Consider the following 22740-nt stretch of genomic DNA (forward strand, 5'->3'; position numbering starts at 1 on the left):
GCTAACTGCCGAGTTCCTGGAAATGCAAATAGGCCCAACCTTTCCATTTTGCAATTTCAAGCGGGGTGAGGGAGAATCGGGGAAAGGACATCGGGATGAGTAAAATGGAAAAGTTAGGCCTATTTGCAATTTCTAGCGACTCGTTAGTTAGCCAGCGGGCATTCAACTTACCACCTAGCAGGTCAGCAGCGGCTCGGGCTCGACTAGGACCACGCGTGAACAACTTACAAAGAATTAAGATTCAAATATGCACTTTGATAGAATTAGGAGTCACTTGACAGACCCCAAATAGTTTTAAGACTTATGGTGCATTTTACTCTTATAAAAACTCAAATAGAGTGTGGTAAAATTAGAATTGTTCAAAGCACACCGATTTTTTCTATATAAACTAGTATGAAAAACTGCTTGAAAGTTTCCTAGTGGCTTAACACGAGGAAACATGCTTTCATGAACAAGACAAATACAAAGTTGTACATGTGGAAGCTTTTTTTTCTAGCAACAGTCTTCATGTAATTTCTTTCTTACATGATACATCCGAACACGACACATAGCAAAACTGAACTAACAACGGGAGGCCTTGTTCTCCCTTGTCCTGCTACCACTTCAGCCCGTGCCTCTGCCGCCAACACATTCAGTAGTAGGTGCTCCCGCTTTGGCGCAAGATCGACTCGCACAAAGAGCTATAACAAAAATTGTAACCAAAATATCAAGACAGTGCCAATTGATCAAACAAATGTAATTTCTTCAAGAAACTACATGCCTATTGAAATTATAGCAAGGATCATCTCAAGCGGTGATAGAATGAAAGACAAGGACAAAGGTGACTGCAAACTTAACCCAGCCGTCGGTTCACAAACCTCAACCGGCTGTATAAACCCCTAGCCATCACATGCACCGTCGCGCATGTCACCGTCGCCACAACAATAGCCAACTATGTCTTCCATTGTGAGTGCCTTGGTGGCTTGGCCATCGATGTGGCCTCATCGAAGCAAGCAGAGTGGGAAGAAGACAACCACCACGCTTGGCGCCCTCGAGGATGAAGATAGGCGAGAACGCAAGGCTGGAGAAGAGGATAGAGAGAGCTAGTGATGAAAGGGGAGCGGTGAGATGGTGTGGTGGGGGTGGGGGTGGGGGGATTTTTGATATGGAGGATTCCGAGATTAAGGATGGATGGAAGCCATAGTTGGAGAGTCGGAAAGTTGAAACTATAGTTTAACTAAAATTTGTGAATTGTCCAATTAAATAGTTACCAATAGATTATTTTAACCATAAGGTTTCACAATTAATTTAGTTGAATGTGTGAGAAACCCATTATAATTGGAAGTACTACTACAATATGTCTTCGAAACCCACTTAATTCCATGCTTTATTTTCAAAGAGTTGCAAGGCCTATCTTTCACCTTACCACAGCCATGACTCTTCATACAATGTCTATGAAATACTCTAGGTATCGTCTCAGTTCTATGATGTTATTAAAACAAAGTTCTAATACACATTTTCAAAAACTAAACCTTAAGAAAAGTTTTGATGTGGTGGCACTATCATTGGAGAGATTAGTCTACATATTGACAAAACTTATATTATTTGGCAGTATTGACACAACAGATATGGAGTAGATTTAATCACGTGAGTTGAGCAACCTTTTGCAGGGAAATACCAATACGAAGTGGGCGAAGGCGTGAAGGAGTGGACCAGCACAACAATTCAAATTTCAAGTTCTTCTTCTTCCCCTTCTCGAATTCTTCCCCTTTGTCCATTCCTTCCCACTCACACCTCCTTCCCGCTCAGAGCCACCCAGTCCGAACGGCCGGAACCCTAACCCTCGGCCCCATGAAGATCTCCGAGCTCTCCCCCGAATACCGGCAGCCGCCGCCGCACGCTGGCTTCCTCACCGACCTCAGCAAGGTCGTCGCCGACGTCGAGTCGTTCGACACCTCTGACTCTTCGGCGGAGAAGCTCGCCGCTGATTTCCGCCGCGTCCTCACCAACCTCGGCTCCGTCTCCTCGTCGCTCACCTATGCCTGCAGGATCCAGATATGGAAGCTCGCCAACCGCCTCTGGAACGCGTGCGTCGACCGCGCCAACTGCGCGGCCTTGTCCCGGGCCCCCTCCGCTCGCGCCGCCGAGGCGGAGATAAGGCAAGCGGCGCCGGAGCTCCTCCTCCTCGCCGGCGCCCCCGATGAAATCCCCCTTGCTGTCGCGAAGACAGCCAACTACTTCCGCTGCGCCGGGCAGGAATGGCTTAACCTCGGCCGCCTCGACCTCGCCTCCGCTTGCTTCGAGAAGGCCACGCTGCTGGTGTCCGCCGCCGCCACGGAAGAGGAACGGGACGTCTTGCTCGACCTGAACCTCGCGCGGGCACGCGCGGCATCGGACGCGGGCGATCAATCCCTCGCCGTCGCGCTGCTGAGCCGGTCCAAGCCCCTCGCGTCCGCATCTCCCGAGGGGATCAAATCCCTCGCCGAGGGGTACCTATCCATCGCCAATGCCATACTCACCACGAAACCCTCTGATCCCGGTGTTGAAGCGTCCAGCCTTCTCACCGAGGCACTAAATCTCTGCGAGAAGGTGCCCTCCCCCTCCGGCGCAAGCCCTAAACCCCCAAATGTCGAGGGGCTCAAGGGTCGATGTCTCCGTCTCTTCGCCCTCGAGCGAATGCAAGCCAATGACTATGAGGGCGTCCTGCGCTCTATCAGGATCTCGAGGTCCTCAATGGGGCTGGGAGGGGAGCACCCAAGCATGGTGTTCATGGCGCTGCAAGCGTGGCTGGGCAGCGGGAACGTGGCGGAGGCCGAGAGGGAGCTCGAGAGACTCATGGCCAATGCCGAAGCACCAGAGAATCTGTGCGTGTCTGCTGCCGAGGTGTACCTTGCCTCCGCAGGGCCTGAGGCTGCACGTAAGGTGCTCGTTGCGCTTGCTGCGAGATGCCGTGCAGGAGGTGCAGCAGCTGCTGTGAGAGTGGTGACGAAGGTGGTTGATGGTGGTATCAGTAGCACTGGACGCGCAAGAGCAATCTCTGAGCTCGTGTCAGATGAGAGGGTGGTCGCACTGTTTGATGGCCTGGCAAACACCAGAGAGCGTGGCGCAATGCATACACTCCTGTGGAACTGGTCTGCACTCTGTTACCCAAGTTATTTAATAGCATTTTTATGTGCATATGTGTGCTTGCTGATGCTAGAATTGGAATTTGGGACAGCGGTACCGAGCATTTCCATGCAAAGAATTATGATACAAGTGCAGACTTGATTGAGAGATCGATGCTTTATTTGCCCCGCGGAGAGGAAAGCAGACACCAGCGAGCACGCTGCCTCCGAGTCCTTACCCTTTGCCATGTAGCCCTTCAACATCTGGATCGAGCGCAAGAGTTCATCAATGAAGCCGACAAGGTATTGATCTTTCATCTCATCTGTTTGTTAAATAATCTTGTCTATTGCCTCTTACGTTGGCTCAAAATGTGTATCTGTAGGTCGAACACAATGTTCACTGTGTATTTACAAAGGTAATAGTCTATACATGTTACCTGTACAATTTTTTTGGGGAATCATGTTAGTAGTGCAACTGCAAGGATCTCGTTTTACTTTGGTATTTATTACTAACTCATACAAGTTCTTTAGATTAAAATCCATCTGCAGAAGAATGAAGAGGATGAGACTATCAAGCAGATGAAAACCTTGGTGGGCTGTGCTGACTTCAACCCTCAATTCCTAGTACTCATAACTCATGAAGCTATTGCCTGCAAGTCTGTCCGGGTGGCAGTGGCTTCACTGACCTTCCTTCTTTGTCTCTATTCTACCGGAAAGCCAATGCCAATGGCTGAGGTTGCTGTCCTCCGCAATCTTATTGAGCTCCTCCATCGTGAGCATGGGACCGAGGCTGATATCCTGAAGTACTTCAGACGGGCCAAGCTACGGATGTCTGACCTCGGCGTGGAAGTATTTTTTGGCAATGGAGCTGTTGGGGTGCGTGAGCTTAACTGGTTTGCAGCCAATAGCTGGAATATGGGTTTAAGGATGGGGCATGTGCAGAATTATGATCTTAGTGCTGAGTTCTTTGAGCTTGCAGCAGAGTTTTTTGGCGCCTCAAGTAATCTTGAGGGTGATGGAAATCAGTTCACTGTTTGCCAAGCATTAATCATGAGCGTGACTGCCATGCTCAATGCTGAAGAGCAAAACAATTCTCCATTAACAGATTGTGATATTAAAAAAGGTGTCGAGATGCTCAGCAGAGCTGGCAAGGTAAACATGGAGTTTGGCAAATACTAAAATTTACCCTTGTTTATGTTCTGAAGTGATTTATTTCCTCCTAAATTGTTTTTGATTCAGTTGTATTGATGTGCAGCTGTTACCTTTGATTTGGCCCTCAGTTCCGGTGGCCTCTGATCAGGTGGAGACCAACAACTTTCTATTTCTTCATACCTTCAACTCCTACAAACTTCTTGACAGGATGGACACCAACGCACATCCTCAGCAGCTCCAACTAGTCAAGAATTTCGCTTCCTCGAAAGCATGCACACCAGACCATCTTCTCAAACTTGGAATAGCTGCTTCTAAAGGCACCCCACCGAACCTGCTGGTTGCTGAATTTTCCCTGAAGGCTAGCATCACCAGTGCCCTTGCCTCCCACTCCCCAAACTACAGAGTAATCAGCGGCGCCCTAAGGAAGCTAGCCTGCCTTCCTGACTTGACAGACCTCAATGGTAGCAAGAGTGATGCAGCGTATGATGTATATCGACAAGCCTACCAGATTGTAGTTGGACTGAGAGATGGCGAGTACCCATTTGAGGAAGGGAAGTGGCTTGCTATGACCGCCTGGAACAAGTCATATTTGGCTGCACGGCTTAATCAAGCTTCAGTTGCTATAAAGTGGATGAAGATGGGATTAGATCTCTCTCGGCATCTTGAGAGCATGAAGGAATATATAGCAGGCCTGGAGAAATACTTGGAGAACTTCCAGAAAAAGTTTGATAGTGAACCTGATGATTGTATTTTGCTCGAAAAGAAACATGATGAATCTAGTCAGCAAGATGGGGGACCAAGTACTAGTATGTCTTGTAGCATGTCTCAGCCTGTTCTAGTAGTATAGATACTTCTGAGTGTTAACGACCAAGAAATGCATAGATAATTGAGCTATGGTGCAAACTTTCTTTCACTGGAGCTCTGCATATGACAAGTCAAATATTATTGTCTGATGTTAGATCTTTAGTAAGTATATGGATTCTTTTTTGACAGTAACCTTCTCTTTGAATTTAATTCATGGTCATGTACATCAGATGACTGAAAGTTTGTAACAAAGTTGAATTTGTGAGCCTATTGGATCTGTTGCGGTGACTTTTATGTTCAGTTTCTGTCGAAGTCAACTAATCCTATAAATGAACTCCTGATGTCCTAATCATTTCATAGTTATACTATAGGTGGCATTATCATTCAAATTATTCTGGTGGAGAATTGGGGGAGAGAGGCAAAAATACAGAGAGAAGAGGAAGGACTCACTGAAATTTATAGTCTAGACAACCATATAACTACTGGAAATTTATAATGCTGAACTTACACTGGGTAAAAATGATTCTTGAAAAGATGTATATGATCTGAACACTACTCCATTTTGTTATAAGTATCCTATTGCCTTACACAGGGGCCAGGTTCGTATGGTGCTGTACGACCATCGCCAGCTAGTGGTGCAGCAGCTACACCTCTCTGATTCAGCAAACACCTGAAGCGTGACAGTCTTGATGTGGCCGACCTTGGGTCTTCTGCAAGCTTCTCAATTGGAGTCCACAATCTCTCTTCAAGCCAATGCAGTGTGAATTGGTGAGTCAAAATATGCCTAGAGATGGCAGTGCACTCATGCATTTTATGAAATAATATCAACAGTTGATGTGACATGCACATTTTAATAATATCAGAGTTGGCAAGGTTGCATAAAGGTTTTGCTTCTATACCCATGAATCATGCTCTGAAGTAACATATCTATAGAGTATAGGGTATAACAAGACAGTTATTGCTTATTAGCATTCACAAGGAATCAGGATATCAGCCCTCTTAATGGAGAAGTATGGATGCAATTATCTACGAGCGTTCAGTAATGTGCTAAACTATCTATGCCTGGCATGTAATAGATGTGAGAAGTGTGTGCTTAGCTGATACATTCATTTGTACTACTAGTATATTGGAATAAGCATAGTACATGTTAATGTTTGTGTTTCTCAATGTGCTCATTTTTTTTTATCAAGATATCCATCGGTGGATGTATGTATGGTGAGGAAGCTATCATTCTAAGTATATCCTTTTACTGCATCAAGATAACTGATTTGTGCATTTCAGGCAAACATGGTATACTGTCCCTTTAGTTCATAAAAGAAAATGCATAGTTTATCATATTGTATAACTAAGAACATGTTCGGAAAGAAATGCATGCGGCAAGTTCAAAATATTTGAAGGCATAAATTAGAAGTCTCCAACTACCTGCAGCTGCTGCAGCTCGTGGCCAAATAGTTTGTTCAATATCCGATGCATCAATCTGCTCTCCCCACATGCAAACCTCACCACCAATAACCAAGCGCTGCTGTTCTGGGTTGTCGATACCTTTGAGGGGTTCATTCATGTAAAATCCTTCCCATGTGGCATCCAAGTGATCTAGGTACCACTTATCCTGGTTGCTTACTATGCATCTCAGCCCTGCAGCAACCACTTTTGGTGCTACCTTCCCTCCAAGCCTGTTAATTTATGAGCATAGCAGTTGTAAGAAGGATCGGAGATGCACAGTACGGCTTACTGTGAGTACAAATGTCATGAAGAATGGTAATTGATAAATTATTCTATTTCTTTTAGTTCATATACAATACATTTAACGCTGATATAAATTTTACCGTGCCACTGTTTCAAATTTAGCCCTTTTCAACGATATATATCAAACAGGGAGTGAGGGAATACCAGTTATGCACAATGGTTTTACGGTCCAATTTTTCTCCGAAGTCGTTAAACGTTTCTTCCCTGCAAACATGGCATGAGGTTTCTTGAGGTTTAAGAATTCAATGGACCCTGTAAAATTTGCAACTGATAGGCATACCAGTTAATGACGTCGTAACCATGTGCTATCGCTATCTTTTGGGATCTTAATACGAAATATCTGTATGCATCTGATGCATTCATGTGGTTATTATTCAACCTGTGTGCCATGAAAAAAGATTATCATTGGATTAACTGGCTCATACCAAATGACAGTTGATTTGCTTTGTGCTGATAAAAAGAAAGGTATTGAAGCACATCAGGCAAGTTATATTATCACGAGATCTCTTATTTGGATTTAGATGTACCATTCCTTAATGTGGGGTGTTTTGGTCCAGCAGCCTGAAATTCAGAGAAAATGGTAAAATGGAATTAACCTGCGAATTCACTATTTAGTAATACTGTGAAAACACTAAATGTGATGCTTCTTCTTACTTGTGTTGACTTCATCACCTCCTAAGTGGACAAACTTGAACTTAAACACCTTGCTAAAATCTGAATAATAACATAGTTAACAACTCATTAAGACTGATGACTAATCCTATAGTAACTGTATTCCAGATAATGTAACCATTATGTATCTATTATGTGTTGATTACTGGTTTCTTTCAGGACGCAACTACATGATATCTGATCGTTTGGGAAAACAAATGAAAAACCTAACTTCACTTTTGTCGACAAAAGGAGTATGATTTATCACCTGAAAGAATACCATCAATAACTTCGAAGGTAAAGTTGTTACTGACATCAAGTGCTTCTTTGCAGCTATCTGATGGCCACAATGATGGGTAACCAACACCCCTGAAAAAAGTGCAATATGTACAATTGTCAGTCATGCACTCATGCTTATTGCTATGCAGGATATAATTTAAGTTGCACATATTGACACTCCAGCAAGGTATCTTGACTCTACCCTCACTGGATAAAAGGTACCTTTTATGCTATAATGTAATTTTGGATCTTTATGCAACGCAAAATTAATTCCTGGGATTTAGACTTTGCCATTTGCTGAGAGCCTGAGGTTCATTGCAAAATCAATAATTATTTGTTGGACATTGGACAATCATGTCATTAGCTGGAACTTATTTGAACTCAAGGATGGAGAAGGGATGAAAAATCAGGCTTGCCCTTGGAAGTCCACTGAGCCCACCCATCCTACCCTCTGTCTTCTCTTCTCTTTCTCTCCAAGGGTAAACATGAATTTTCACACTTGCTATGTCTCGTAAACAAATGTAAGATATTTTAATCTGTGTGATGTATCCTAGCACACAGCCATGGTTTTGCAATGCACTTGAGCAAATTATCGATTAATAGTGTGATTCAGCAAATGCCAGCCAAGTGAATTGCCTGGGAGTCAGTTTACTTTTACCTATTTTCACTATACGTCACTGTACAGAACAGAATGGAATGTCTTACCATGATAGAGCATGGCCAGGAACGTCAATCTCAGCCAACACATTTACACCTCGCTTTTCAGCATATCTGCAAAGATGAATTAGCTATATTATTTTTAGAGTGTGCATATTTGCATTGCTGTCTAATCATACTGTTTTGCATATCTAAGTTAATAGGTTATGGGCCATATGGTCCATCCAGCTATTTTATATTCCATTCCATGATGCTTTACGTTGACACTTTAATTGCACATGAGAATTACAATCGTAGGCAAACACATCTGAGTTTTCATTGGTGAATATTGACTTAGTAATATAAACATTTTCAAAGGCCAACAGTGCTAATATGAATATATGACAGTGAAAATAAAACGCACCTTACAATGTCGACTGCATCAGACATTGTGTATCTCTCCGAATAAGAATATGAACCATTCCACAGTTTTGGGTATGAAGGTATTTCAATAGGAAATGACTGCTCGTCTATGATATGCCAATGGAGAACGTTCTGCGCGACGATAGAGTAAAGAGTGGATGATATCATAATGAAAACTAATGTAAGGGGCATAAACACAACAATTTATTAAAATATCCTGTAACTTATTAGTCACGCAACACATATTGAACCGTCCGCAAACCTACCAATTTACTGTATGTCATTGCATCAATCACTCCTTTAATTGTCGTAAGAGGAAGATAATGCCTTGAGGTATCTGTGAGTGCCAAGCACAAGTTAATACTGATACTTATCCGCAGTACTCCCTCTGTTCCAAAATATAATGTAAAACTGACTTTTTACGGTATGCAATGCACAACTTGGCCATAATTTTGACTTGTTAGTAAAAAATTTGGCATATAAATATTTCAAGAAAAATGCAATGGTATTACTCTCACATGCTCAATCCATATACTTTGTATAATGGTGGTCAAATTTTTAGAGTGTTGACCGCATGTATATCTATGTGCTTTATGTTATGGAATAGTGGGAGTACAATGATTATGTGCTGGATGCCCATATTAATAATATTTGATATATAGAAGCCTATGAGGGAAGTTTGATATCTGAGGCAGTTCAAACTGAAGTTCTTTATATGGTCGCTCATTAATGAAAATTTAAAGAACTCATTTCAAGGTTCTGCTTATAGTTAGTGGAATACTATAATTGCTTGTTGAGCAAAGGGAGACGTTGTATCAAACCAATAAGAAGGCCCCGGTAAGGAAATCTTGGTGCATCAGTAATCATCCACGGAGCTGAGTTGAGTTCAATAAGCCTTGACGTGAAATCAAAATAACACAGTTGACCAAAGGTCTGCATTTATGAATAATTTATCGTCAGGTTACCTCAAATAAGATTCGGCATCGAGATAATCATAATAAGTTACCTGTAAGGCATGAAGTGCTCCATAAACTGTTTGAGCCTACAAAATATTGCAAGGTAGCATCAATCATTTTTATGATTTGTATCAAAGCTATCTGCAGTGGCTTGCATCGTGCATAAATATGAATGGATCAGGCATTTCAGGTTCCTTTTGGGGCCTAACTAAGTTTCCAAGCCAGAGAAGCTGACAAACATGAAACAGGGCATTACCAATATTAGTAATTGTTCATTGGTAACCAAGTTACAGCATCACGCAATTTTTCAAGAGATACTGGAATAAGGTGAAAGCACATGAGGAAACCATCTTTATGCCTTTTGTATCTGTAACAATTTTCGTAATATAGTTCTTTCAAATAATTGTATGTATGTAACAAATGAGTTGTGTACTTATGTTTCCTAAAATCACCATGTTTAAAAACTGCTAGCATGCAACTCAATATCATACTTGAAGTAGGTTGTTTGTATATAAAACAGAAACTCTCAGGGAACTGTGTCTGTATGGTATCTTTCTCTGTAGATTACTCTGGCAGACAACAGGAAGAAGAGTGGAGTTGCAGCAACTAGGAGTGACTGAGTAAGTTCTAATGTCTTTTCAGATGATGCTATATAGGGTTTTGTACAACATAAAACAATGAGCTTTCACTGACCTCAACCTGTGCATGCAATGGATCTCCAATTGTAGGAACAGTTAAGTTGTATGACTCATCTACCCCGAAGCTTAGCTGCAGAAGATGAACATCACAGAGCATTCGCAGAATCAGAGTATCAGACATTGCAATTCTTAAAGAAATTTGCTGTTCATCGCATGAAATGAGTAGATTACCTCATCCTCTGGTGAATGAACAACCATATTAACACCAGTGAGCACAAAAGAACTTCGGTTTGTATCGTCTGCATTGTGGTTCAGTTTCATTAAATCAAGCATTCTCTGGAAGGCGTCCTTCAAGATTGCCTTCTCATCAGAATACGTGCTTCCCACCATGGACATTGTGGCATCTTTGCTGACGTAGAGCCTCTGTGCTCCATGGGTCACCGACTTTGGCATCGGCCACAAGTCGATGTGATCAGCAGCTATGCAGGATCCAATTGCCAGCAACACAAGGAGGGGCCGCAGAGCTTGGGCCATCTTTGCAAGGCGACGGAGTTGGTACCCTTCTCTGCGGAAACTGATCTGGGAGAAGCAATCTATGATGGTGTGACCGTGTGAAAAGGAACCCTCAACCGCTGGAACCTTCTCTAGGCAATCCCTAAGGAATAACTGCAGATTTTGTTTGCTGTCCTAGCAACAATGGGACGGAGGGGCAAGGGAGGAACAATGCGGCGAAATGCGAGCGCAAAGGCGAGTAAAAAAAACTCTACTTATCTTCATTTCTCTCTCTCCTGCCTGTAACTTTCGGAAGAGAAGGAACACGAGAGCTTTTGCTGACTCCTATCTTAGGACAGAGACGAGCGAAGAGGAGGTAGACGAGGAGCGTGAGGTGAGGAGGGTAAATGAAGAGCGGCCAAGGCTGCCGTCGAGGACTCAAGGAGTGGTTAGATGGGGGGAAAGAGTCGCATGGGCAGGTTTGGTGCGCATTGGTGAACCAAAACAGGTACGGATGGCCAGGCAAGTAGCTCACTTCCGCTAAATTTGGTAGCTACCTTCACTGCTCCATGTATATATAGCCTGCAGGAACCAGGTTTCATTTGCCGTAAAATGTGAATCGGGAGCATCAGTGATCATATATCGGGGTTTTTTTCGCGGCGTGCTGGGCTAATGTTTCATTTGCGTAAATTGTGGACAGGGCTATCAAGGCATCATATGTTGTTTTATCTTTCTTTCAGGTTCCATCGTTTTTTTGTCTGGATTTCGCTAATTGGGGAAGGTGGTACACGCTGGCTGCGGTCAGTTAAACAGAAGAGAGGAATAGTTGGGGTAGGTCACACATGATGTTGCCGTTGCCCGTTCTAGCTTCACGGAAGCGTCATGGTGCCGCGCTTTTGGAGTGAGTGATTCATGGATTGTTGGCCTTCCTCCGACTTCCCGTCCAATCTAATCCGCTAATCGTAGGTCTCAGCCACAACTGCATTAAAAACTGCATGCGAAAATGCTGGTACGAGGTACAAGGACACTTCGTTGGGCCGGGCCGTCGAATCAGCTGGGTACAAATGGTTGGGCTGGGCCGTGAAATCAGATTTGTTCAAGCAGTTTCGTTGATTACAGAAGTGCTAGTCTGGATCTGGTGCAGGTGGACTTTGCTGGACAACTGTGCGGTCCACTATTGAGCTCGTCCATTGACACCTTAGTTGGTCCGATCAGCAAATTGCACCAGTGTAAAAAAAATTGATGGGCGGAAGCAATTTAGTCCCACACCGTTTGTTGTATTCCATCCCGAAAGTGCCTGGCAGGGCCACGTTCTGTTACAACAAATAAGAAAAAACACGGAGGTTTACAAAGGAGAGAGACAAAAGAAGCAACAATTTCCTTGCACTAGAGAACTATCACCATGAGACAAGTCTCTGACAAGCGACTAGCACCCGAGGAGTGCCTCCGGCGTTGTTGAAGGGCATCTCACTACCGAGTCCACAGCCTATTCGGAAAATTCTGAGGAAATTCCTAGCAAACTTGAGTCTATGAAATTTTACAATAGCTCGAGTTTTCTCCTTGCTATCTTTTTTTGGAAGAGTTCTCTTTGTTATCTGATGAGTTTGATGTCGTAGGCTAGCTCGCTAGTTATGGAGTTAGAAAAAACAGTAAAGTGCGATAGGTAGGATTGTCGTCAACTGTCACACGGCCGATTTGAGCTCTAAAACGCGAACTGGATTGAAAGTGTCCCTGCATGTCTGTTTATGGTGATAAATACACAATTTACAAGGTAAATTGTTTTCACCTACCAAGTTAATGGGACCTGTGATGCTATTTTCTTTATATTTTTTTGACTTTAAAATGTAAGAGCTGCGCGGCTGCAGTCCGATAGTATAGTGATATATAATTTTACACATTGAGACATCAAAGTGTGACCTTCGAGGATCGAATTCTGGTGGGCTACCAGCACCTGGTTGACTCACCACCCAAACTATGCTTGGTTCTCCCTGCTATTTTCTCTATTAGAAACTGAAGTTCTCTAAAAAGGAAGCCAGAGACTTGAGTTGGTTTATTGGCATGTACAACACAGCCCCGAGCTTTTGTGAGATAATAAACCAACGGTGATTGGTGTGCACCAAACCAAACTGGACCTTGACTCGACCGTAGTAGTTGTTGAACGCATACGTATCAAATCTGCCTAGGTTGGGTTGAGATGTGCCCAACCCACCCCCATCATCACACAGGAGTCAAATTTGCTCTGCTACGACGATCCCACGTCTAGAGACTTGTACCAGCATTTCAGCGGTGGTTCATACTAGATGACTAATCCTCCATTTAAGCAATTAGTCGAGGACCTAAGGTCGTGGCCTGGCCATTTCTGATAGCCAACAGATTTATAGCTCGTTTGGCAATTCGGCTGCCGTCATTCCGGCCTGAAATCCTGGTACTCGTTTTGGATTTCAGGAACAAATCTGATTAACTGACATAAAATTAGGTAGAGGAATCCAATATAAAACTCCATGAAATCGAACTTATAACCAACAAAAAAAACACTGTTTTTTATTTGTCTCTCGTTCAACAAATTCATGTGGCACACAAATGTGATCTCCCGAATTTAAATTGTACGGAGTACAAATAAAACCTTGTAAACGATTTGTTTTCATTTTATTTATACCAAATGAAATGAAATGGGGACTTCCAAACAAGCAGTTAGTGCAATTTCTCATTTGAAATCTGCAGGATTGGAGTATCAATTTTCGCTGATTCCTTTTCTCTTTCTTTGGGGACAGTTCATTGCAATCTTGTCGTTTGCACTAAAACCATGACAAGTATTTAGAAACGGAGGGAGTATATATGTACTTTCATTCTTTTAATCAGTTTGCATAAGTTTTAAACACGCATTACATTATGTATTTTTTCTTAAATTTTATTAATAAAGTAAAATTCAATAGTTAATCCTAAATAATTCATAAATTTTGGTGGTTTGAGGGGTACAAATTTTTGGTACATCTTATAACCTTGAAATGGCCGAGTCCATGGACACACATAGATTAACGTGAATCGTTCAGGACAAGATCATGCATACGCTAGCAAAAGTAAACAACGGGTTCCCAAAAGTAGCATACACATGGAATTTACATGGGCCACGATAGACCCCTGATTCCAAGAACCCACCGAACCCCATTCTGGAAAGAAGTATACACACGGAAGTACGGAACTTTCATATATAGCCTCCCATGCATGTAAAAGGTCCACTAGTAATAACTAACTGATCAATCTTGGCCACCAGTGTTACTGTTAGGTCCCTGAATTCTGCACCCATGTCCAAGTGCAGTGTGCTTAATCTCACTAGCCACGTCCAAAACTAACCAAAGACCCTCCACTATAAATACATGGGTCCAAGTTAATTAACACGATCATAAACTTAACCCACGGACCTACCTAACAAGCACCTGCAAGCTAGCTCAAGAAGCTCGATCGAGTGCTAGCTCGACCGATCAATAATGGTGGTGAAGGCGCCCCTGCTGAGCCTGCTAGTGAACCTCCATGCGGCGCTCCTGTTCCTGCCTGCGCCGGGATCGGCGCAAGTGTACGACGTGACGCGCTACGGAGCGCGGCCGGACGGCGTGACGGACTCGGCGGTGCCGTTCCTGCGCGCGTGGGCCGACGCGTGCCGCTCTCCGGGCCTGGGCCCGGCCACGGTCCACGTGCCGCCCGGCGTGTTCCTGCTCGGGCGGAGCACCACCTTCTCCGGCCCGTGCAAGGCCCGGTCCATCGCCTTCAGCATCGCCGGCACGCTGCTCGCCCCCGCGGGCTACGGCTGGGACTCGGCCGGCCCCGGGCGCTGGATCACCTTCGAGTCCGTCGACCGCCTCACCGTCTCCGGCGGCACCCTCGACGCCCGCGGCGCCTCCCTGTGGGCCTGCAAGAAGCAGCAGCAGCTCTTGCACCCCCTCCTCCACTGCCCCTCCGGCGCCTCGGTACCTATAACTATAAGCCACGTCCCAAAGCTCAGAAAATTACTTATATTGACGTGTGATTTTGCATGGATGAATGCAGTCGTTGACGATCTCGAACTCGAAGGGGGTGCTGGTGGAAGGGGTTCGGTCGGTGAACAGCGAGCTGTTCCACGTGGTGGTGCTGCAGAGCCACGGCGTGACGCTGCGGCGGGTGGCGGTGGAGGCGCCCGGGGACAGCCCCAACACGGACGGGATACACGTCCACATGTCCAGCCACGTGTCCGTGTACGACGCCAACATCCGCACCGGCGACGACTGCGTCTCCATCGGCCCCGGCAACTCCCACCTCTGGGTCGAGCGCGTCGCCTGCGGCCCAGGCCACGGCATCAGGCACGTACTACATTATTTACGCCAATTCAGTCTGAATCTATGGGTGGGTGCAAAGTGCACATTCATATATATGCATGTGGCATGTACATGATCTACTCGACTCTATTTGGAGTTGTACCGAATCCACTAACTAGTTAAAGGTAGTAGATCGCACGTACACATGTGCGGACATATATGCATTTATGTGATGTTTTCTCCTTTGGTGACTTGGCTGATTAGCATCGGGAGCCTGGGCAAGGAGCAAGGGATGGCCGTGGAGGCGGTGCAGAACGTGACGGTGAAGACGACGTGGTTCACCGGCACCACCAACGGGCTGAGGATCAAGACGTGGGGGAGCTCCAAGCGCGGCTTCGTCTCCGGCGTCGACTTCATCGACTCCACCATGACCGGTGTCCAGAACCCCATCATCATCGACCAGAACTACTGCCCCGACAAAAATGGCTGCGGCACCCATAAGGTCATATATGCATATATACTCTTGATTCTTGAACACGCACAGAAATGTTGCATGCATTTGAAATGCTGCAGATTAATTGTGACTCTGGTGATAGCTAGGAATTACGTAGTTCTCTGACGCATATATAAAATGTGTTTTTTCTTCTTTATTTACAGAGTTCGAGTATCAAGGTCAGCGATGTGAAGTACGTCGGGATCCGGGGGTGGTCGGCGACGCCGGTGGCGGTGAACTTCGACTGCAGCAAGAGCAACCCGTGCCGAGGGATCAGCCTGCAGGACGTGATGCTGACGTATAACCAGAGTCCCATGGTGGGGGGCGCCGCCAAGTCGTCCTGCCGGAACGCTCAGGGGAGCACGCTCGGGCTCGTCGTGCCCCCGAGCTGCCTCTGAGGTTCTCACGATCGACCAATGCATATTGGCTCTTAGAGTAGAACCCAACAGAGAATGCATGTCTGACACTCTGATGCTCTGACATGTGGAGTACACAGTACAGCACACGTAAATAATTAATTGACGTCAGATGTGACAGCGACTAGTGATGGATTACATTAATTAAAGTCCGCTCTCCCATCTTCCACGTGATATCATTGGTTGGATTAAGATCTGATGGCCAACCACGTCGACTGATCTTTGGCTAAAAACAATCGACTTCTAAATAGCAAGGCCGTTAGTTAAATGATGAGGACAGCAAACCACCACATCTGTCCACGGAGGCTAAAAATTCATTGATTCGAAATCATAACGGTACAAACTGTGGTCACAAAGATTTAAAATCAAATTGTAATGTGCTTGGAAAAAAAATAGCGGATCAGAGAGTCATCATAAAATTAGTTTTCCCCATATATAGTTTGTATATATTTTGACAACAAAGATATATCCCGAAGCTCATCCTTGAGATTCATTACAAATGATTTAACTTTATGGGCCTCTCTATCCTACACGGCAAACCAATTATAACAAACCGAAAATGATAAGTGAAAATTTATTTGTATTCTTTCGTGAAATGAAATAGAAATGATTTTATTGCTTTTCGTGGTCCTCCGTTTTCATTTCAAAAGCTAATTTATACAACTATTTTTTTTAAGGTGTGGTTATATCTCCGGCGCCTGATTTAAATCTCAGTTGACGTGTCAGAGCAGTTGGATTTATATCCGGATGCCCTTTAACTCTTCTCTTTCTATCTCTCGTCTTGAAACCTCGAAGCACGGACCATATTCAATGGCTGAGAAATCGAGTTATCTCCATCTTGATATCAGTTGTTTTATATCCGAATCTTTTTTTTTTCAAACCAGCGAGTCCAGGATGGTCGGACACACACGCATGATTCGGTTTGCATATATTTCGCGAAGCTCTTCGGTGTATCGGCGTATTGGCCGCCGCCGCGCATATGCAAAATGTGCAACGAGCCTCGACGCCTCACGACCGTCCGATTCAGCTACTACTACCAACCCGACGCGATCCCTTTCATCCCCTCTCACCTGCACACAGCAGAACAGAACACACAGCACACCTACCAAAACCTCTGCGAGCTCCATTCCCATCCGCCGAGAACGGGAAGGCCGGAAAAGCCAACCTAGCCGGGCTCGATTCCCCGGACGGCGGCATGGAGCAAGCGGAGCCGCCGGCGGCGGCGGCTGTGGCGAGGAACAGGAAGGTGGTGCTGCGGGAGTACATCAGCCGGGCGCCGCGGGAGGACGATATGGCGCTCGTCGACGACGGCGGCACCGTGGCGCTGCGCGTCCCCCCCGGGGGAGCCGACCCGGCGGTGCTGGTGAAGAACCTCTACCTCTCCTGCGACCCCTACATGCGCGGCCGGATGCGGGACTTCCACCACTCCTACATCCCCCCGTTCAAGCCAGGATCGGTTGGTTCGTTTTCCCTTTTCAGTCTATTGTTGCTGGAGAAATTGGGTAAGCGCACATGGAGGAATTTTTTTAACTGATCAGGGGATTTGTTGATCTGGCAAGGTTATACAAGGTTTGGGGGTGGCGAGAGTGGTGGATTCCACTCATCCGGGGTTCAGTGCGGGTGACATTGTTTCGGGAATGACTGGTTGGGAGGAATACAGCCTGATTGACAAGCCTGGCCAGCTGAATAAGATTCAGCAAAGTGACATACCACTCTCTTATCATTTGGGGCTTCTCGGTTAGTTCCCTACTCGTTGTTTGAACTATTCATTTCAACTAGCATGGTGAATTGCGCGGGAAACATCTGTAATCGTCTTAGCTTTCTAACTGAAGTATGTAGGTATTGTCATACTATTTATATAATTGGTCGTTAGAAAGACAGAATTAATCAACTTAATATTTCTAACTGAGTAAAGTGATGTTTTAACACATGAGACAATATTTTATCTATATGTGATTTAATATCAAAATCCAGAACTAAAGATTAAATCTAGTGTCGGTTGGTGGACCAACTTTTGCATCAGATTTCTGAATTATTTATAGATGATATTAGCCTAGTATTTGTGATTAAAGTTCAGTTCACCTACCAACCACTTGTTTTACCTGAGATTGTTGATCACACTAACAGTCGCTGAAAATGGAAAATGGAGGTCTTGTTTAGCCCATATTTATCTAACTAACAATACATAATTTGGATCAACGCGATGTTTTCTCTCCAGAAGCATTGTGCTTCTATTATATATTGACTGATCATTTGTAACTGATGTTAGTTTAGTATTTGTAATTAAACTTCAGATCACCTACCAATCTTTGGTCTTTCTCTGATATGCGATTACACATGAGATAACATTCGTACACTAAATTAAAGTTGAGATGAGTAGTAATTGATGGATCAATTGTTCGCACTCATAGATTATGTGCATGCTAAATTATATTAGTTGATATTTTCCATGCATGATAATAAATCATAATATGAATTTAATGTTTTTGTTCTATAGATACTTGGATTTAAATTTTGATAAGAGTTAGTCGTTTTTTTTAGTTTGTGGAGATATTTATTACTCCCTCCGATACATAAAAAGTGTCACACACTTAGTACAAAATTTGTACTAACTTAGTACCAAATGGGCGACGCTTTTTATGGACTGGAGGTAGTAGTGATTAATATTTCCATGACGTGTGCAGAAAAATAATGAAAAATAAAGTCGAAAGGTCGGTAATTATTGATCGACTAACTCGTTTGGCACAATAAAAATAAATATTAACTTAATTACCATTAATCATAACATATTGGGTCTATGTGGACCTTAAACCAATTTGATGTTTTATTCCTAGCTCATCTAATATATCCACTTCATTAAATCTTGATCGTTGGATCTTAGATCCAACGCTCAGAATAATTGAGGTGATGTGGATAAACTTGGAGCCTCCTCTCGGTACCCTTCACATTGATTTTTGTATATAATAGATTGTGGAGATATTTATTAGTAATTAATATTTCCATGACGTGTGTAGAAAATAATGGAAAATTTAGTCGAAAGGTCGGTAATATATTGATCGACTAACTCGTTTGGCACAATAAAAATAAATATTAACTTAATTACCATTAATCATAACATGTTGGGCCTTGTGGGCATTAGACCAATTTGATGTTTTATTCCTAGCCCATGTAATATACCACACTCATTAAATTTTGATCGTTAGATCTCAGATCCAACGTCCAGAATAATTGAGGTGACGTGGATCAACGTGGAGCCTCCCGTCAGTACCCCTCATATTGTTTTTAGCATATAATAGAATTTGGGGGACCATTTTTTTTTGCTTGTTGGATGGAACTCCAGAAACTGCCCATTTTCGCCAGATACATGAATAATTTGTTGGGGTGAATAATATTCGTAAAGGCGGTACGAACAATATGAGGGGTATGAAAGCGAGTTAATTGCATATATTATGTTAATTATGAGTAAACATCAAAGCCACAATGTACCTGATTTGAGTGAAGCATTTTTTTTTTGGAGAAACAATTGAAGTGTAGCTTTCTGCCCCCTATGTCTGTAGAGACTGTGCTTCGTATGAATGCCGTGTACAAATAGAAGACATAATAGTTAATTCAAGTTGAGAGGATTTTATTTCTTCCTCCTCCTTAAACAATATGATGGTTTTTCAAATACCTGCATATCCGTTTGTCCCTATTTCCTATCGAAACTATTTTTGGATCAGATACATGGAAAATTGTCAACACACAGGGAAGCAATTTTAGAATATTTTTCCTGAATTGAAAAATTGATGATCAATTTGCAACTTTAAGTATCAATTAACTGAATTGAATAGGCTATGACTAAGTTGAAACTCTTCCACATCAATCATCATTGATAAAACCAAGTACTCTTTTCCGAATGACTGTTCGTTTATCTCGTGACAAATCTATTTTTGAGTAAAGGAGAACATGCTACATATCAGTAATGGTTCAGCACCGTGCGTAGACAGGTCAAGAACTTCCAGTCCAAATAGAGTATGCAGAAATAGACTAATGAGAGAAGAAAGCAAACCTCAATATCGCACTACTAATTCTTGCTATTCCTTTCCCTTCTACAGCCATGGTCCTCTTCTTCCTCTTCCAAGTATACGGGCGCTGCTAGTGCTAGTAGCTGCAACGCATGAGGCTTTAGTGGGTATTGATTATTGAGTAAGCATTCATGCCAGATGTAGGAGGAAAGGGAGGACCAAAACGCTCGAGGTGCCTGGTCACCAGTTCACCTCAAACTATGTGGGTTATGGCTGCGGCGTGATCTGTGATAGAATCACGTACTTCACCATCGTCGGCACTGTGGGAGTCTTCGCGGGCCTCTGCTCCAACCTCTACTGCTCCGTCTTCCGCTTGTGCAGTCATAAGAGGATCCATAACTCCGTCCAAATCAACACCGGCGACGGCCAATGATAACGCCAACGTCCGTGTGAGCCCTTACGGCTGGCCGAACTGGTCGCTGGGCGTATGGGTGTGTGGCGGCGGTGGTTCAGGAAGATGGGATAACAACTCTTTCTCGGTATTGCAAAACGGCCGGATTTACCTCTTACCACGTCACGTTGGAGAGGAGTACCTCAAACGTTTTTCACGGCCCTCCGATCTCAGATCTAACGACCACTATAATTCTGATGACGTGGATCAACGTGGTGCCTCCCTTCGGTACCCCTCATATTGCTTTTAGTATATAATAGATTCTGAAGCATAAACAGTGGATATCATGGATGAAAACATTTGGGGATTCTAGGTTGGTTTCTTATCACCGGGTGTTGTAATTGTTTAGCTGGGGCTTCTCGGTTAGTTTCTCGTACTCCATAGTTTTCATTAATCAGTTCAATTCTGAAGCATTGGCAGTAGATACCATAACTTAGAAGATGCAACCATGTGAGGGACTGAAAAGACTGTCCTTTAAGGAGCACCAGATGCATGACATTTATAATGAAATCTTCCTTTGGCTGAATAAATCTTGTGATATATAATTATGGAGAAAAGGGAGGTTAGGCACCAAGTGAATAAAGCTTGTGTGGTTGAGGGAAATGTGGAATGGACTGCTCTGTTTTTGCTGTGAGGAATTGGTAATGGCATGGTTAAAGTAGCGGTGCAGTTGAGGTAATTTGTACTGGTCTATTCATGGATTGTTGTGAGTGACAGATTGGCAATGTTCTAATGGAGACTAGTGTATACTGATCCATGTAACTACTCTTTCTGATATTGCTTTTTGTGAACCTTCTTTGATCCAACATGCTTACTAATACTTTGGTCTACCCTGCAGGCATGCCTGGTTTTACAGCTTATGTTGGATTCTATGAGGTCTGCTCACCGAAGAAAGGAGACTTTGTCTTTGTTTCTGCTGCATCAGGAGCAGTTGGTCAGATTGTTGGCCAACTTGCAAAACTCCATGGCTGCTATGTTGTTGGAAGTGCCGGAACAAACCAGAAAGTACTCATCAAATTATGTTGCATTTTTCACCTGTTTGGCCGTATCATTCAAAATTCATAGCAATGTTTCAGGTTGAGCTCCTAAAAGATAAGTTTGGATTTGATGCAGCTTTTAATTACAAAGAGGAGCCTGATTTGATGGCGGCCTTAAAAAGGTGAGACCTCTCATTCAACAAGATACAGCAGGAACTTGCATAAACCATTGATGGATCAAGGTAGATTTTAGTGAACATTTAACAGTCATATTAACGGAATGAACTATTGATGAACCTGCCTGAATTATGAGGTACACTTTCCCGTATTACCATATTAGCATTATGATGTGTTTGGTTTAGGAACCAGATGGCAAATTGACCATCTGATCCTAACTCCAAGCCTAACACACACCATCACTTACGTGCATTAAGACTAGTACAAAATGAGGGACATGAAAATCGTACCAAAAGACATGTGTGATCAATGGCCCAATGAATCCCACGATGAGGTGGGTCCTCAAACCAAAAATCCTATAAGTTTGGCAAGATTGTGTTTGGCATCATCTGCTTCCCATTTTCTTTTGAAATTAGTAATTTCATTGAACTCAATAAACATTGAGAATAACACTGTAATGCTGTTATCTTTCTTGTGCAATCTTTTGGTGCTAGGTACTTTCCTGAAGGTATTGACATCTACTTTGAGAACGTAGGTGGACCAATGCTAGATGCTGTACTCCTCAACATGCGGACGCATGGTCGCATTGCGGTATGCGGTATGATATCCCAGCATGGAATGACTGATCCTGTAGGGATCCACAACCTCTTTTGCCTGGTATCGAAACGGATAAGGATGCAGGGCTTCATCCAGAGTGATTACCTACACTTATTCCCAAAGTTCCTTGATGACATGGCCAAGCATTACAGGGATGGCAAGATCGTGTATGTAGAAGACATGAGCATCGGTCTGGAGAATGCAGCTGCTGCCTTTGTTGGTCTATTCAGTGGTAAAAATGTTGGCAAACAAGTCGTGTGCGTGTCACAAGAGTGAAGTACGTGTACATTCTGATGAGTATTACAAACCTCTCGTGATTCAAATAAATAATAAAGATTATCAAACCTTTCATGTTTGTTTTTGTTGAATCTTGTTCATGCTTTGCCCAATACCAAGCCATGGTTTTATCTTAAATTAATCCAAGTGTCTACTAGTTAGGACTAAGAGAAGCACTGTCTCTACACTTGGCTTAGTTTCAC

At 43.6% G+C, this 22740-nt stretch overlaps 3 protein-coding genes and 2 long non-coding RNA genes across 7 annotated transcripts; 3 read left to right on the plus strand and 2 right to left on the minus strand.

Moving 5' to 3' along the window:
- Nucleotides 1-396: 396 nt before the first annotated feature.
- On the minus strand, nt 397-1771 carry LOC112271146. The gene is made up of 2 exons (XR_002964066.1): nt 1641-1771; nt 397-680 (listed from the first exon to the last, which is right to left on the minus strand). It is a non-coding gene; the product is annotated as an uncharacterized LOC112271146 (long non-coding RNA).
- LOC100828683 (TPR repeat-containing protein ZIP4) lies at nt 1429-10741 on the plus strand. Of its 2 annotated transcripts, XR_002964064.1 has the most exons (10): nt 1429-3110; nt 3197-3386; nt 3467-3499; nt 3615-4235; nt 4339-5201; nt 5632-5807; nt 7617-7690; nt 7770-7902; nt 10294-10350; nt 10459-10741. XR_002964064.1 is itself a non-coding variant. In XM_024460189.1 (5 exons), exons 1-5 carry the CDS (start codon nt 1831-1833, stop codon nt 5080-5082), a joined length of 2868 nt encoding a protein of 955 aa, XP_024315957.1. In that variant the 5' UTR covers nt 1429-1830; the 3' UTR covers nt 5083-5309. The 2 variants fall into 2 exon arrangements, 1 of the variants encoding a protein (XP_024315957.1); XM_024460189.1 differs by lacking the exons at nt 5632-5807; nt 7617-7690; nt 7770-7902; nt 10294-10350; nt 10459-10741 and having other exon boundaries at nt 4339-5309.
- Nucleotides 5465-11717, minus strand: LOC100835003 (beta-hexosaminidase 3). The gene is made up of 14 exons (XM_003564771.4): nt 10600-11717; nt 10424-10498; nt 9781-9816; nt 9596-9707; nt 9041-9111; nt 8776-8906; nt 8421-8486; nt 7705-7805; nt 7440-7499; nt 7313-7346; nt 7066-7164; nt 6930-6989; nt 6462-6712; nt 5465-5782 (listed from the first exon to the last, which is right to left on the minus strand). Exons 1-14 carry the CDS (start codon nt 10900-10902, stop codon nt 5616-5618), a joined length of 1566 nt encoding a protein of 521 aa, XP_003564819.1. The 5' UTR covers nt 10903-11717; the 3' UTR covers nt 5465-5615.
- On the plus strand, nt 11226-12441 carry LOC112271145. Its single transcript, XR_002964065.1, has 2 exons — nt 11226-11368; nt 11601-12441. It is a non-coding gene; the product is annotated as an uncharacterized LOC112271145 (long non-coding RNA).
- Nucleotides 12442-14001: 1560 nt separating this feature from the next.
- LOC100835619 (2-alkenal reductase (NADP(+)-dependent)) lies at nt 14002-22629 on the plus strand. 2 transcript variants are annotated; one of them, XM_010234375.3, is made up of 8 exons: nt 14331-14822; nt 14902-15197; nt 15978-16038; nt 17257-17511; nt 17615-17792; nt 21349-21515; nt 21587-21669; nt 22159-22629. In XM_010234375.3, the coding sequence occupies exons 1-8, from the start codon at nt 14346-14348 to the stop codon at nt 22535-22537; spliced, it is 1896 nt and encodes a 631-aa protein (XP_010232677.1). In that variant the 5' UTR covers nt 14331-14345; the 3' UTR covers nt 22538-22629. The 2 variants fall into 2 exon arrangements, with proteins under 2 accessions (XP_003564820.1, XP_010232677.1); XM_003564772.3 differs by lacking the exons at nt 17257-17511; nt 17615-17792; nt 21349-21515; nt 21587-21669; nt 22159-22629 and adding an exon at nt 15411-15648 and having other exon boundaries at nt 14002-14822; nt 14902-15191; nt 15804-16223.
- Nucleotides 22630-22740: the final 111 nt, after the last annotated feature.

The sequence above is a fragment of the Brachypodium distachyon genome, chromosome 2 (assembly GCF_000005505.3).
Source record: "Brachypodium distachyon strain Bd21 chromosome 2, Brachypodium_distachyon_v3.0, whole genome shotgun sequence".
Lineage (NCBI taxonomy): Eukaryota > Viridiplantae > Streptophyta > Magnoliopsida > Poales > Poaceae > Brachypodium > Brachypodium distachyon.